We start from the raw sequence: 15,401 nt of genomic DNA, 5'->3' as shown, positions 1-15,401 counted from the left end.
GATCATAGGAATTTTTTCAAGATTCTTTGCCATTCTTGGCTGGCGTGAGGAAAGGAGAACTAGGCATTTTCCACAATCTTGCCCAATCTGAGATGCCAGATTTTACACACAGGTAGAAATTTAAAAATGAACATGCTAAGCCTTAATGAAGCAAGGCTAAGAAAGCCAGCCCCTGATAAAATGGTAAAGATTTCATCAGCCTAATGATAAATTAAGGGACAAGGTGGATACTACTTGGGGTGCAGTAAAAAAACTATCTTGCTGACAAATAATAAATAGAGTTTAGTGTTCACTCCACTTCAGGATTAACTAAATTGATGAGTATAGTGTAATTTAATATATTCACTTTACTGATGAAAGGTCGTTACCTTGGAATACTAATTCTGTTTCTGTCTCCACAGATGACTGTGAATCTGCTGTCTGTTTTCCAGCATTTTCTGTCTCTCTATGAGACGTCCAGCATCTGGCAAGTTTCCCTTTTGCTCTTACAGATAATTTTACGTGTGCAACTTAAACACAGGAACCACCTCGAGAAGGCAATTTGACAGATTAGAACCATAGAATAGTTACAGTACAGAAGGCTTCCATTCGATCCACTATGTAGGGGCTGGCTGCCCTGCACAAACAATTCACTGAATGTCAATCCTTTGCTTTTTCCTTCATCCTCTGTCATCTTATTCCCTAAATTCCTTTTAAAAGCCTCAATTAAATCTTCTATTGCAGTCTCAGGCAGCACCTTCCAGATCCTAGATAACAAGTTGTAGAGCTGGGTGAACACAGCAGGCCAAGCAGCATCGGAGGAGCAGAAAAGCTGACGCTTTGGGCCTAGACCCTTCATCAGAAATGGGGGATGGGGAGAGGGTTCTGAAATAAATAGGGAGAGAGGGAGAGGCGGACCGAAGATGGATAGAGGAGAAGATAGATGAGTGTAGGTGGGGAGGTGGGGAGGAGATAGGTCTGTCCGGGGAGGACGGACCGGTCAAGGGGACAGGATCAGCCCTGTCCGTTCTCCCCGGACTGACCTATCCCTCCCTACCTCCCCACGTAAACTCACCTCTACTGGCTCCATCCCCGCCTCCTTGACTTGTCTGTCTCCTCTCCACCTATCTTCTCCTCTATCCATCTTCCATCCGCCTCCCCCTCTGTCCCTATTTATTTCAGAACCCTCTCTCCATCCCCCATTTCTGATGAAGGGTCTAGGCCCAAAAGGTCAGCTTTCCTGCTCCTCTGATGCTACTTGGCCTGCTGTGTTCATCCAGCTCTACACTTTGTTATCTTGGATACTCCAGAATCTGCAATTCCTATTATCTCTGATATACCTTCTAGATCCTAACCACTCGATGCATAAATATAGCTTTCCTCAATAGCTTTCCTCACTAATTGACATTCTCTGGTTCCTGATTTATCTACGTGACAGTTATACTAGAATTCCACCAAAGCCAAGATACAAAATTATCATCTGAAGTTTGTTCCTACATTTTCTTTTTAATCTTGTTCATGTCATGGAGCATTTATGGCATAGAAAGAGACTATTCAGCCCATCAAGCTCATTTCCTTTCAGTGCCCATCAGTTTCTATTTGAAATAACTGATGATCTCTAAATCTAAATCCACAACTTCCAGAGTCCACAAATAGTGTTGCAGTTGCTCTCTGTGAATAAGCAATTAATTCTACAAGGTGCAAGAAATGTCACACAGAGGAAACTGCAACTTAAAACACAGTGAAATAACTCCACGGAGGCTGGTAGCCTGTTACCAAATCCTCCCTTATTTACACCTGAACAGTCCCTTCACTATAGTACTGCCTCATAGAGAGTCAGCTAGCAGGGTGTCAGTATCTCTGACACTTACCCTTTTTCTATGACAGCCACGACTTGTTGATTGGATCAAATTAATGTACCCAATCAGGGAACCCATGTTATGTAAGGCCCACTTGGCTAACCTCATTTCAATCATTATATCCCTCCCCCCGAGTCCAAGGACATACGCTGGTCCTTTGTCTTGGAGAGCCTCCTGGGATGTTTTAGCACCAGATCAGGCTCCAAAGTTTGACATGGACAGGATGTACATGGACACGGGAGTTTGCCTCTTGCCCCAGAAGTGCCTCAGTAGAATTTCATTTTCTTCTTCTGGCAGCAGAGGCATCAATGCAGGTACTTCCTTCGTGTCTATCTCTGATTCTGAGTACTCGACAACGCTTGACAGGGTGGATGAATCCATGGGTACCAGCAGCACTTCCGCATCTTCTGAGGGGCAAGGCATGTTTTACTCTGCACCATTTGTCAATTTGTGGCTCTCATATGGTCCCATATGGTCTCATATGCTCGTTCAGGACTGTCGCTCTTCCCTAAACTTTATACATCACTGGTTCTGACCTCGTGGTGACCATGTTTCCTGCCCACATGGGACCACTTCTGTGACTTTTACACCAAACTTCGTTCCCTGCATTGAACTCTCACTTAGCAGATTCTTGGGTCTGGTATTGGCATCCCTGATGCCATTTCACCCAACACCATCCTCTCCTAAACCCCCTCACCCTCCAAGTTCCAGGAAGATCAGACTTAACCTGGTACAGAGTCTTTTACCGATTTAATAACGCTGCCAGCGCTGTCCCAGTGATTGCATGTAGAGTGGTCCAATAATCAAACATAAACCGTGACAGTTTAGTATCTAGTGAGGTTGTAGGCTGTTTCTTCAAACCACCATTCAAAATTTGGGCCACTTTTTCTGCCAACCCATTGGGTGATGGGTGATAAGAAGTTGTCCTTATATTTCAAATCCCATTCAATTGAAGAAATAGCCAAATTTCCTGCTGGTAAATGATGGCATGTTATTTGTGACCAACACTTCTGTGTTTTGCCAAAGATGTTCACAGTTCTTCTATTGTTGTCCCTGTGTTTGAGAAATGGACCCTATGCACATCCAACCAGTTTGAGTGGAGGTCTACAATGACAAAGCACATTGAACCCATGAAAGGACCTGCACGATCGACACATGACTGAGTCCACAGTTTACTCAGCATTCCCATGGATGTATGGAGTGCTGCTGGCAGTAATTTTTGTCCCTGTTGGCACTCTAGGCACTGCCCCACAAACGTAGCTACGTCTGCGTCCAAGCCTGCCCACCAGATAGAACCTCTTGTGAACATCTTCATTTTGGAAGCTCCTGGATGACCCTGGTGTGGTTCGGCTAGTATTTGACAGCGACCTTTGCTCGAGGCAATCACTTTTGGTCCCCATAACAAAATGGAATCATCTACTGTGATCTGGTCTCTCTGAGTCCAAAAACATTTCAATTCCAGTTGTGACGGCCCTCTGTTTTCCTCCATCACTACCAGTTCTTTCTGTTTGGAAAAGTCCAGTTCTTGCTGCATTCAAAGTCTTACATTGGTAGCTATGACTTGGGAGCATGTCCAAAAATTCAATATCATTACAGAAGCCAACAGTGGGGTACACCGGTCATATACCTACTAATGGGAGATGGCCCAATGTATCCGCATTCAATACTCAGCCTCTCGGACAGTGTCCTAACTCATAATCTAAGAACTTAGTATTAGAGCCAACCACTGAATGCAGAAAAAAGCTATACGTGTTACTGCAATGTCCTCATTGGGCAGAGCAAGTAGGGGCATGTGGTCTGTGATTATCACAGATTTCCATCCATAAAGGTATTGATGGAACTTCCTGACTCCAAACATGATCACCAATCCTTCTTTTTCTATCGGTGCATATTTACACTCTTCATAAGCCAAAATCCTGGGTGCATAAGCCATTGGTGATTCACTGGACCACCTATGAGCTAATACCACTCCAATACCGTTCGGGGAGGCATCGTGGATCAATAGCGGATCTATCTTGGCATCATAGTGTGTCAACACCTGAAAGGATGACGGCTGTTTCTTTACTTCACTGAAAGCTAGGGCTTGTCTATGAGACCTTTTCCAAGACTGACCCTTTTTTAGGAGTTGATGCAAAGTGCCAGGACGGATTGATTGATTGATTGATTTTATTGTCACCAGTACCAAAATACAGTGAAAAACTTTGTTTACAAACTGTACAGGCAGATCACAGCAAGCAAAAGGTGTGCACATCAAAAAGACTTAGAGGCAAATAGGTTACCTTGTTGGTTATATTATTTGAGGCTACAATCCATTCACCAGTCTGATAACAGCCAGAAAGCAGCAGTTCATGAATCTACTTGTGTATCTGTTCAAGGTACAGTATCTTCTGCCTGATGGAAGAGGTTGTGGGAGGTGTGGTGGGTCTTTGATGATGTTGGCCATCTTTCCATGGCAGCAAGCCGTGTAAATGGAGTCCATGGATGGAAGGTTGGCTTCCATGATGGTCTGGGCTGTGCACACCACCTTCTGTAGTTTCTTACTGTCCTGGACTGAGTAGTTGCTGTACCAGGCCGTCACGCACCTGGACAATATGCTTTCAATGGTGCATCTGTAGAGTCAGTGAGGGCCCTTATGGATACGCCAACTTTCCTGAGCTGCCTGAGGAAGAAGAGGTGTTGTTGTGCCTCTGGACTGTCGCATTTACGTGGGACATCCTGGACAGATCGACATTTGTGGTCACTCTGAGAAACTTGAAGCTCTTCACCCTCTCAACCTTAGTTCCATTGCTGTAGATGGGGCCGTATTCTCCTCCTTTCTTTCTGAAGTCAGGTCACATACGAATTTTTCATAAGAATTTATCAGCCCAATAAATGACCTAAGCTGCTGGACAGAAGTGGGAGCTGGGACACCTTTGATTGCCCTCACTGTATCTTCTGACAGGATTAACCTGGTCTTGTTAACTTTATAACCCAAGTAGATCATTTGGAGCTCAGAACACCTGCCTTGGAAAAATGTCATAAGACTATATCCAAGTTCTCCAAGTATTCCTTATTAGCTTTGCCTGTCATCAGGAAGCCATCAAGGCAAATGGTGGCCTGAGGTAGACCTTGCAAAATGTTCTTTATCATCTGCTGAAAAATTGAAAAGGCTGAAAATGCCCCAAAAGACAATCTTGTGCATTGGTCCAAGCCCTTGTGATTATTCATTTTGGCACACCTTTAGGAAACCTTGTCTAAAAGCAACTGTAAGTAAGCATGGCTCACAGCCAGCTTTGTCAAGGACAGAAGGAATCATCAGAGCAGTCTAGTTTGCTTTATGGGCAGCACCATTTGTACCGATTTTGAAGCCTAACGGGTTGGTTTGCCTTTGTAGGGATTCAAAACGAATGATAAACTGCATTTTGGAGCTGGATAAATGCCAATCCCTTGGAAAGAAGATTTATTTGCAAAACTGGTGGGGTGGTTGGGGGGTGTCTTTCCAGCCTTCTGATTTCTGCCTCTATTTTTGCCTGTAAAGCGAATGACACTGGGTGGGTATCGCAGAAGAATGGAACTGCTTCCTGGTCAACATGCAAGATGGTCTTGGCTGCTTTAGTTGGCTTAGACTTCCAGGAAGACTCTGAGGGTAGTTCATTAGGACTTCACTCTGGCAACCATTTTCTAATTGAAAAAAGTTGAGCCAATCTACGTGAATCTCTTACAACCAATTTCATCCCATTAGATTTGGGCCCAAACCTTTTACTACAATCACTGGTAACTGAATCTGTTGCTTATCGTAAAAGACTGGAACCAGTACCCTTAATCTGGGGTAAATATTCCCCAGCAGAGATTCACACCCTCGCTAAGGTCTTGTGCAAAGTTAAGGGTGAATTTTATTAGAAACTGGTTCAGCGATCTCTGATACAGCTGCGTCAGTTTCAATCTCAATTTGAAATCGATGATCATTCAACGAGATGTTTATCTTGATTGGTTCTGATTTGATGTTACCAAGCAATTTAATCATTCCAAAGCAGCTGTAGGTGGGCTTTCCAGAGTATGTACTCTTCTAGATATCAGCCTGTGAGTTATCCTACTCTACTTAGTTCAAGTAGGAGTATTTTACTGTCTTGTGTCTGCATATAGGCAACAATTACAATGGCTTGCCAGCCAGATTTCTGAAGAAATTTTCACCATTTGGCTGAGGCTTGGCTTTATTTTCAGTTTTGCTTTGGGCTGACCCAGAGTTCCTCTGATCAGATATATCCTGAGTGAGGTGATGCAACTGCATTCACTCAAGTATGTATTCCCCAAGATCAGTCAGCCTGACAAAGATATTCACTTCTATTGGAGTACTGTGCAATTCATTTGCTGCATTTGCCACATTCTCCAATGATAAAGCCAGTTGTAGTGCCTGTTTGAAGTCTAGCTGGGCTTCAGCCAGCAGATGTTTTTGCATAGTTACATCATTAATCCCCCACACCAGGTGGTCTCCAAGCATCTCATTAAGGGTTAAACCAAATTCAGTCATCTTGACGTAGTCAAAAACCCCGATTATGGATTCCCCTGGTTCTTGAATTGCCAAGTAAAAGCGATAGCATCTCTGACTTAGAGGAGGCTTTGGGTTCATAATATTCCTTAACTATGTCAGTCAAGCCTTGAAAGGTTTTAGTATCTGGTGCCTCTATTTAGTAGAAAGTTAGGCTCCTAATGACAGGAAGAAAACCTGCAGGTCTACAAGGTGTCAGGACATTACCCATTGTTTTTATCTGTCCCAATGTCATTTGTCTAGAAAAAAGTAATGCATTCTTTCCACATCCTGGGCCCCATAAGTCAAGCTTTCGAGATAAAAGGCATCATGTAAGAAATGCTTACTTCAACTTTAATACAACTAGTACAAGAGAGCTTTTTCAGGAGCATGCTTTACTCTTGTCACCACTGAAATATCTCTGCAGGGGCTGATACCCTGTCACCAAATCACCCTTTATCAACACATGAACGGTCCTGGAATATATCAAGATCAGTACCAGAGTGTCGGTACCTCTGACAACTCACCCTTTTTAATGTGTCAGCCAAGGCTCCCTGATTTGGACCAGAAGGGCCTAAATCAGGGAACTACGAGGTCTGGCTGGCTGGCCTCCCTCACTACAAACACTACACATAGCTTCTACTAAATAAATGTATATGTGATCAGGATTGGTGGGGAAGTCTCCTGGATTGAGAAATAAGAATTGGATGCAACCTATTTACTGCATTTCACACACAGGACATTTAACGTTCAATGCCCATAGGCAGGGCACACAATGAGGGGGCTAGATATCAATCGTAATGTCATTGCATTGTGTGTGAAATTGTTGCATTCAAGATGGCAACCACTAAAGCTGACATTCATTGTTGGCAATGGATATAAATAGTGCACTCCATTATGAACTGAAAAGATGTTAGCATTGCTACAGCTAGAGAATTTTATTGCCCCATATGTATCTGTCACAATTTGAAGTGTTTTCTTTTGCAGCATATTTGTTCATAAGTAGGAAATAACAGATGTGTTGTCGGAGACAATTATGTCATTCTTTCTGCCGGGTAGCTTGCTGCTGACGGACCAGAATATCAGGCATGCGAATTATCTGACAACAGAGGCTAATGGAGAATAAGAGGGCACAACGTTATTTATACTTCTTTTTAGCACGGAATGGGATGATGTTCATGGAATTGTGCCAAGTGGGAAATTGAAAACATTAGACGGAAATACGAAGACTGCTCACAAAGGACATGAAGCATCTCAGTTCTCCGCTCTGGTAATAATCAGGATATTTATTATCACCTTTCATAGCTCCTTCTGAACTTGTGGCTTACTCCAATAACAGCCATTTGTCATACTTGAGCCTATGTGTTCTGCCATGCTGGCAGTGCTGTGTGCTTTGTGTATGTTTGGCCTATTCTATTATGCAGCGTTAAGAAACACAGCATCCTGCTGTCTCTGTAACTCTAGATAAACAGGATGATGTGATACGATAGTTTATGTGAAGCAATATTGCGCAGAAGGATATCTCACCTTCATATTCTCCAACCTGTCACAACCTCCGGTATTGTTACAACTGTTCCATGCAGTGAGATGAACTATCACTGATATACTCCAAAGACAGTCTTATAGAGAAGAGCTTCTTCAACAGCAAGAACCAATTTGTACACATTTTTCTTCACTCATTCTGCAAGAGCTTACTTTATATTTGAATGACTCCAAATAACCATTGGGTCAAAGTTCAAATCAAAACGATTATTGCAAAACTCTTCAAACGGGCTACTGGAATTGAAGTTGTTCAATTTTAGACATAAGCATTTAGTGAATTTATTTAAAATTCCAAATAAAAAACAAAAGGATTTCAGGTGCTGTAAATCAGAAACAAAAACTGAAATTGCTGTAGCACTCAGCAGGTCTGGCAGCATCTGTGAATAGAAATCAGAGTTAATGTTTTGGGTCTGAATTCTCGGGGAGGGCCACGAGACCCAAAAAAACTCTGATTTCACACCACAGATACTGCCAGACGTGCTGAGCTTTTCCAGCAATTTGTTTTTGTAATACAAGATACCTCTGTTCATTTAATACATGTAAAATAACTGTTGAATAATTGCCAAAAGTTTCCTATCTGAATCTGCAATTTTTTTTATTCACTCATGGGACTTGGATGTCACTGGCTGGACCAGTATTTATTGTCTATTTCTAGTTGCCCCTGAGAAGATATGGTGATGTGCTGTCTTCTTGAACACATGCAGCCCATGTCTTGCAGGTTGATCTTCAAGGATGTTAGGGAGAGCATTCCAGCATTTGGACTCAGGGACAGTGATATATTTCCAAGTCAGGATTGTAAGTGACTATGAGAGCAATTTGCAGAGAGACGTGTTCCCAACTACTGGTCCTTCAACATGGGACTGAATGTGTTGCAGCCACATTTTCCTCCTTACTGCACAACTGAAGTTTTGTCAAAGACAATAAGTAATCCAGGTCACTCTCCTTTGAGCAAATTTCAGGTTCCACCTGATGTTCAGGTCCTCACTTGTTATGTCCCATTTCCTGTTGCTGTCCCTGTCAAACCCATCAACTTTCACGTTTCCCATGTTGCCCACTAAACCTTTTGTATTTATACACTGATTCAGATGACTTTTAAATGTTGTAAACATACCTACCTCCACAACTTCCTCTGACAGCTCATTCCATACATGCACCATCTTCTGTCACCCTCTTCGGTCCCTTTTAAATCTTTCCCCTCTCACCTTTTCCCACCCCAGGGAAAAGGCCTTGTCCATACACCCTATCCGTGCCCCTCATGATTAAGGATTGTTCCCCACTAACAGTCAGATACAGCTATTTGACTGAAACACATGCAGTGTGAGTTGCACATAAGCTGCTGGCATATACTGTGGGTAATGACATCACTGTAGCAGAGGGCCACACATCAACATGTTTACCAATGACTGTTCAGTCCCAGTTGTGTCAAGCTACAGCCTATCCACATTTTTAAAAAAGTAAGTCAGAAATGCTGTGAGCATATAAACACGTGAGTGATGCTAAGAAAGCAAGCTAACAGCCAGAAGCTGCAGAAAGATTTAGACAGTTTAGGTGAGTGGTCCAGGAAATGGCTGAAGAAATTCAATGTGAGTAAATGTGAGGTTTTGCACTTTGAAAAAAAGAATACAGGCATGGACTATTTTCTAAATGGTGACAAAATTCGCAAAGCAGAAATACAAAGGGATCTGGGAGTGTTGATCCAGGATTCTCTAAAGGTTAACTTGGAGGTAGAGTCTGTAATTAAGAAAGTGAATGTAATGTTGTCGTTTATCTCAAAAGGGTTGGAATATAAAAGCAGCGATGTGCTTCTGAGGCTTTATAAAGCTCTAGTTAGGCCCCATTTAGATTACTGTGTCCAATTTTGGGCCCTGATATGGCAGGTTTATTGAAAGGCAAGGTGTATTCCAAAGTGCTATACTTTAGTCCAAGATCAGTATGATGGGGTGAGGATGGTGTTTTTACAATGGTGACCTATGTGGGCTGTACATGGACAGTTGTCGACTCTGGAACATGCACTGAGATACTAGTGAATGAACCTTAAGGTGGCAACACTGACAACTTAGACTATGTATGTTCCAGACAACCACAATAACTTCTAGTGCATCTAGGGTTTTGCTACAGAATTACAAACTGCATACAAATGAAACGAGATGACTCATGCCAAAGTGCAAAATTAGACTTGTTTCCTCCCTTCATGTTGAGAACCAGACTTTTTATTCTTAGAGTATTTTCTCACATCACTCAAACTGCAAAAATTCCACCCAATAAAACTATTACCAAGGTCATTACTCTTACCATCTTTTGCCACTCCTCTGCAAATCTCTTAAAGATGATAGCACCACATTTTTCCAATTCTGATACTGACCTTGATTGAAATCAATGGAAATATAAATGGAGTCAAATATAAATAAGGCTGCAGTTTCTTTTTCTCACATTATTGCATTCAAATTTACCACAAGCTTGAAGAGGAAAAGATATTTAATACTGCCTCAGCAGTGGGATATGTAATCACAATCTAACTTTGTTCCCCCTATGAACATGTATTTGATTGTTGAATCAGAGGACAGCACCATCTGGAAAAGCAAATAATGTCAGATGATTTTAGGCAGGGTAACAGAGCCAGCTTTCTCACGTGTGTAAACAGATTCAATCCGACCAGGGTGACTAGGACCAAAGGTATGCCATCTACTCTCTATCGATTTTCACAGAAACAACTTCCCACTCACAACTACTGGTATTGAAGCTCACAAAAGGTGCTCAGTGCTTCTGCCACAAACATCACAGGAGACAGATATTATTTCCCTCTAGGTTCTGGACAGATGCTTCAGCTTCTGCCTTTTTACCAAGATATTCTTCCATTAATAGGATATTCAGTTGCTGTCTCTGTGGATTAGGCTATTGCTAACGTTTGTTCTTTTTCAATACTTATGACTGCCTAGACAGCAAAATATGAATTAGGGGAAGAGCAGACAAGTAGAAATAATATTTATTTCATAAAACATGGAACAAGAGATATTAAATATTCCAAATTTTGCAAAATATTTCATAATATCCCAGATTTAGTGATTCATTTTCCTTTATTCAGAATTGCTTTTTAGGAATTAAAGTCATTAAAATTATTTCATTATTGCTGTAACACAAAAAGCAAAACAATCCAACAGTCATACTTATAAACAGTATTCTAATGGAATAATAGTTTTTACACAAAAACATTTCCACCAAGAGATATAACTTCCATAATTAAACCCAAGGACACATTCAAGGGTGAGTTTCTAGAACTAACTCGCAGAAAGAAATACATGGGAAAGCTAGGACTTCTGTTTGCAAAGTGATTTTTCAAACTCAAAAATTCTTCATCATTGCAATTGATTTTCAAATATAACCATGTCCTAACAATGGTACATGCACTAATTTTTGTAGAGGCAGGTCCATTGTATTGACATAGATGACCCAGATTGTGTGTTTCTGGTGTATAACTTCAGCAAACATTTGGCCACTTCAGCTAATGTTTCAAGGCCAGGTTCCATGGTTCTCATGACATAGCTCCTATGGAAGTGAAACACATTGACTTTGTGGTCAAACTTCAATGGGCTCAAGGCCCAGTCCAGGGATGCAACACAAAATTTAGATTACCACTGAGGAAGAGCTGCATTATCAGCGAGACAGTCTTTTAGATGAGATATCAAACAGATTTGGCCAAATGAAAGCAAAGTACTATAGATACTGGAAATCTGAAATAAAAACAGATAAGTGGAGAAACTTAGATTTGACGGAATCGGTGGAGATAAATTAACATTTCTACTAGAACTAGGGGGCATAGCCTCAAATTTGGGGGGAGCAGATTTAGCCGAGTTGAAGAGGAACTTCTTCACTCAAAGGATTGTGAACCTGTGGAATTCCCTGCCCATGGAAGTAGTTGAGACTATCTCACAAAATTTTTATGGCAAAGTTAGATAAGATTTTTGAACAGTAAAGGAATTAAGGGTTACGGTGAGAAGGCAGGTAAGTGAATCTGAATTCACAAAAAGATCAACCATGATCTATTGAACAGCAGAGCAGACCTGACAGGCCAGATGACCAACTCCTGTTCCTATTTCTTATGTGCTTATATAGTTCGATGACTCCTCAGTCTTAGTTTTAGATCTTAATCTCTCCTTTGCTACCATTAGCACTGCTTTTAAATCTCCTCCCCTTCTACCAACAGTGTAAAAAAACTATCACTTATCAGCCCCTGTCAGTCCTGAACAAGAGTCCTACTGGACTTGAAACATTAGCTCTCTCCCTCTCCACAGATGATGCTAGACTGGTTGAGTTTCACCAGTACTTACTTTATTTCAAAAAAAACTAATCATTCCACTGTGATTTCAGAGAGTTTGCCGTGTGCAGATCAGATGTTGTATTTCTTGCTTTACAATAGTGTCTGCCTCAAAAAAAGTGTGTGTAAATCACTTTGGGACTTGATAAGAGGTATAATATAAATGCAAATCTTTATTTACACTTTGAGAAAAGATCTGTTGCCTACACTAACATGCTACCCAATCTGGATCAGAAATCTGACATAACTAATACTCTCTAGTGGAATCTAGTGAAGGCTTCACATTAAGTACCATTTATCAATGTTTGCAAGAACCTTTGATTACAGAATGCCCATAAGATATTGCCAATGCTTCAAAAGCTTCCATATACCACAAAAAGATAAATGTCAGTCTCAGAGGAAAATAGTAAGTGAAGAAATACTGACAAGTTGTATTCAGACTAATTACTACTTGAATAAAGGGCTTCACTGAGCATTTGAGAATCGTACTGTAATTGTTAGAATTCTGAAGGAAGTACATTTAAACGTAAAATGAAACACTGAAAAGCAAATGCACTTTGATTGCCAGAGCCCGATCCTAACTCTGTTTTATCTCTGCCACCAAAAAAGTTACACATTAATAAGCTGACATTGGTCCAAAAGAAATGCACTTGAGACCAAGAATCAAAAATGAATCGAAAGCTGTTTTGCAATCCACAGATTAGATGGAATATGAAAGCTGTTATCAACAGTTCATATGCCAATTGCCGTGCATAATGAAAGCCCCCCCGTAGGCCACAAGGCAATCTGAGTAGATTAAACAAAATATGCAAGAGCTTCCATTTCAATGTAGCGAGTGCAGCCGAAAACAAAAAGAAAGATGATTATCCAGTGTTGTTAACAGATTGCTGAAGTTGCAAAGATTTGGCCCTGGTCGCACATCACTCAGATTATAATGAAACGGTAAACAAATGCTAAAAGTGAAACATGTTTATTTCCCCTGAGAGCTCATTTCCTTCTTCAGGATCTTAATGGCTTGGCTCGATGGTGAAGATAAAATCATTATCATGTCATTTAGCCTTTCCATGGGTGTCAGGTTATGACGTCTATCTGGATTGATGCATGCTATTTAAATGTATTAACTTTCTTTATTAAGCTTTAAGAGGATTTTTTTAAAAACATTATCGGAAATAGAATTATTTGGAATTGATCCCTTTCCAATAAGTGCTCATTTTGTATTTGGAATATACACAAGTCCTCTAAAGTAGGTCACAGCTGCACTAGTGAACAACTGGAATCCTTAAACATGACCTTAACTGTTGATGCTCTTCCAATCATCAGGTTAGGAGCCTTTCAGAGCAGCAAACTGACAACTGCAAATGTAAAGATTAGCATTTCATTTGTTTTGTACTGGACAGGAGGCACTCACTGAGGTACATTATGTACAAACCAGTGCTCACCCCCTTTTATCTTGAATTGAATACAAGGTGGGCTGTGGCTCACTTATTCTGTTCTCACAGTGAGTGTATCAGTGAAAGTCCACATTTTAGATATGGGGAAAGGATTCTGAATTTTCCATTTCTTAAACCGCACAGATAATTTTGATTTGTGTTTCAAACAACAAAGCTTAGATTTCCAAACCAAAAATACACACTTAAGAATAAAACACATATTAAACTGGACACAGCTTAAAAAGACAATCTGCAGAACATATCTGAAGTACAAAAGGCTGCAAGCGACCATTTAAAAATAACGGGCTGTCGACCGTAGCCAGAGGAGAAATATTTTCTCACCTCAAAAGGTGGTGAAAAAGATGGATGCTTAATAAGCAAGGCCGGGGGTGTGGTGAAAAATTACTGGGGTAGGCAGGACTGTGGTATTGAAATTACAACTGGATCGGTGACAATATTATTGAATGACAGAGCAGGCTCCAGGGTCCAAATTGCTCACCCCTGCTCATAAGTCATATGTTCCTAAGTGACAGTGATTAATGAATGAACTGCTTAGTTATTGCCAACTTTTCTGCCCAATGGGCACAGAATCACTGCAAGCCCACACTAATTGAAAGAGGTTCATAACTTTGTGCATAGGCATTATCAGACCTAGACAGAGAAAATGAAGAAACAGACAAGTAACGTACAGAAGATACTGCAATTAGATTTAGAATGACACTGGGACTTTAAGTGTTAAATGATGACAGCAGATTGGATAAGGTGGACTGGTATTCCTTTCGGTATCAAAGGTTGAGGAGAGTATACAATCTTGACCCTTAATATGTTTAAAGGACATGACAGACAGCAGGACATAACACCAGGTCTTTCATTGATGACAGAACCTAAGGCATGGGGATGTAACCTTAAAATTACAGCCAGTTCATGCTATGCTAACCACAGCATGGTCAGATCAGAAAGGAATTCAGCTCTCGAACCAGTCAACTGTTTATGGAGAGCACAAAAATAAAACGTTGTGAGCCTATGTTCAGAAGGCCAGGTAAATCTGTTAGTCCAAAACAGAACTCTGAGGAGCGCCACGGCAGTGTCCCACATCCTGCACCTCCACAAGTAGTAAGACTGTTAGTGGTTAATGACTTAAGTTCGTTGCCATAGCAGGCAGCGGCTTCTTACCAAAGACTTAATTTTGTATACATAGAGTATAAAACAAATGCACATATACGGCAAGCTGAAGCAGCTGTCAATTCTAACAGCAAAGAAATCTGGCACAGCACTTAAAAAATATTAATTAGTTCACTTCCACTATTTAGAAAACAGGTTGTAAACTATTTGTAGGATATTTGTTTGAATGGTAAGTACAAAGAAAAGTCCTGGATAGTATGGAAGTAGAAAACGAGATTTTCCATGATGCAGCTTCAGGCCAATGTTGTTGAGGCATTTGGACAGATTTCTAAACAACTTCCACTTTGTTTATTGATTCAAAATCAATAGTAATTGTTTTGTTCTTTGGAATAAATTTGCTACAAAACAAAAGAAAGACATCTATTAGTCCACACATTGGTAAAACACACAGGCACAAGTGTTAAATACTATTCATTCACATGATCTACCCGAAGGCTGATCCTTGGCTCATTGTCTGCCAATGCTTCAGCCAAGGCCCATTATTTTCTGATGAAAGCTCATTGACTTGAAACACTGGCCCGCAGCTCGGAAAGTGATGGGGCATTTGGCTGCTGGTTGGTTTCTTTCTCCACAGATGCTGCAAGACCTGCTTA

The 15,401-nt window shown here is 40.9% G+C and overlaps 1 protein-coding gene across 1 annotated transcript in view; it reads right to left on the bottom strand.

Annotated features, from left to right (window-relative positions):
- Nucleotides 1-10,939: 10,939 nt before the first annotated feature.
- dctd (dCMP deaminase) overlaps nt 10,940-15,401 on the bottom strand; it is a 67,779-nt gene continuing 63,317 nt past the window's right edge. The window contains exon 6 of the mRNA XM_048527655.2: nt 10,940-15,146. Within this exon, the coding sequence (XP_048383612.1) occupies nt 15,077-15,146 (70 nt within the window). The 3' untranslated portion in view covers nt 10,940-15,076. The remainder of the gene's footprint in view (nt 15,147-15,401) is intronic.

The sequence above is a fragment of the Stegostoma tigrinum genome, chromosome 3, assembly GCF_030684315.1.
Source record: "Stegostoma tigrinum isolate sSteTig4 chromosome 3, sSteTig4.hap1, whole genome shotgun sequence".
NCBI lineage: Eukaryota > Metazoa > Chordata > Chondrichthyes > Orectolobiformes > Stegostomatidae > Stegostoma > Stegostoma tigrinum.
This window is presented reverse-complemented; position numbering and strand designations above follow the sequence as displayed.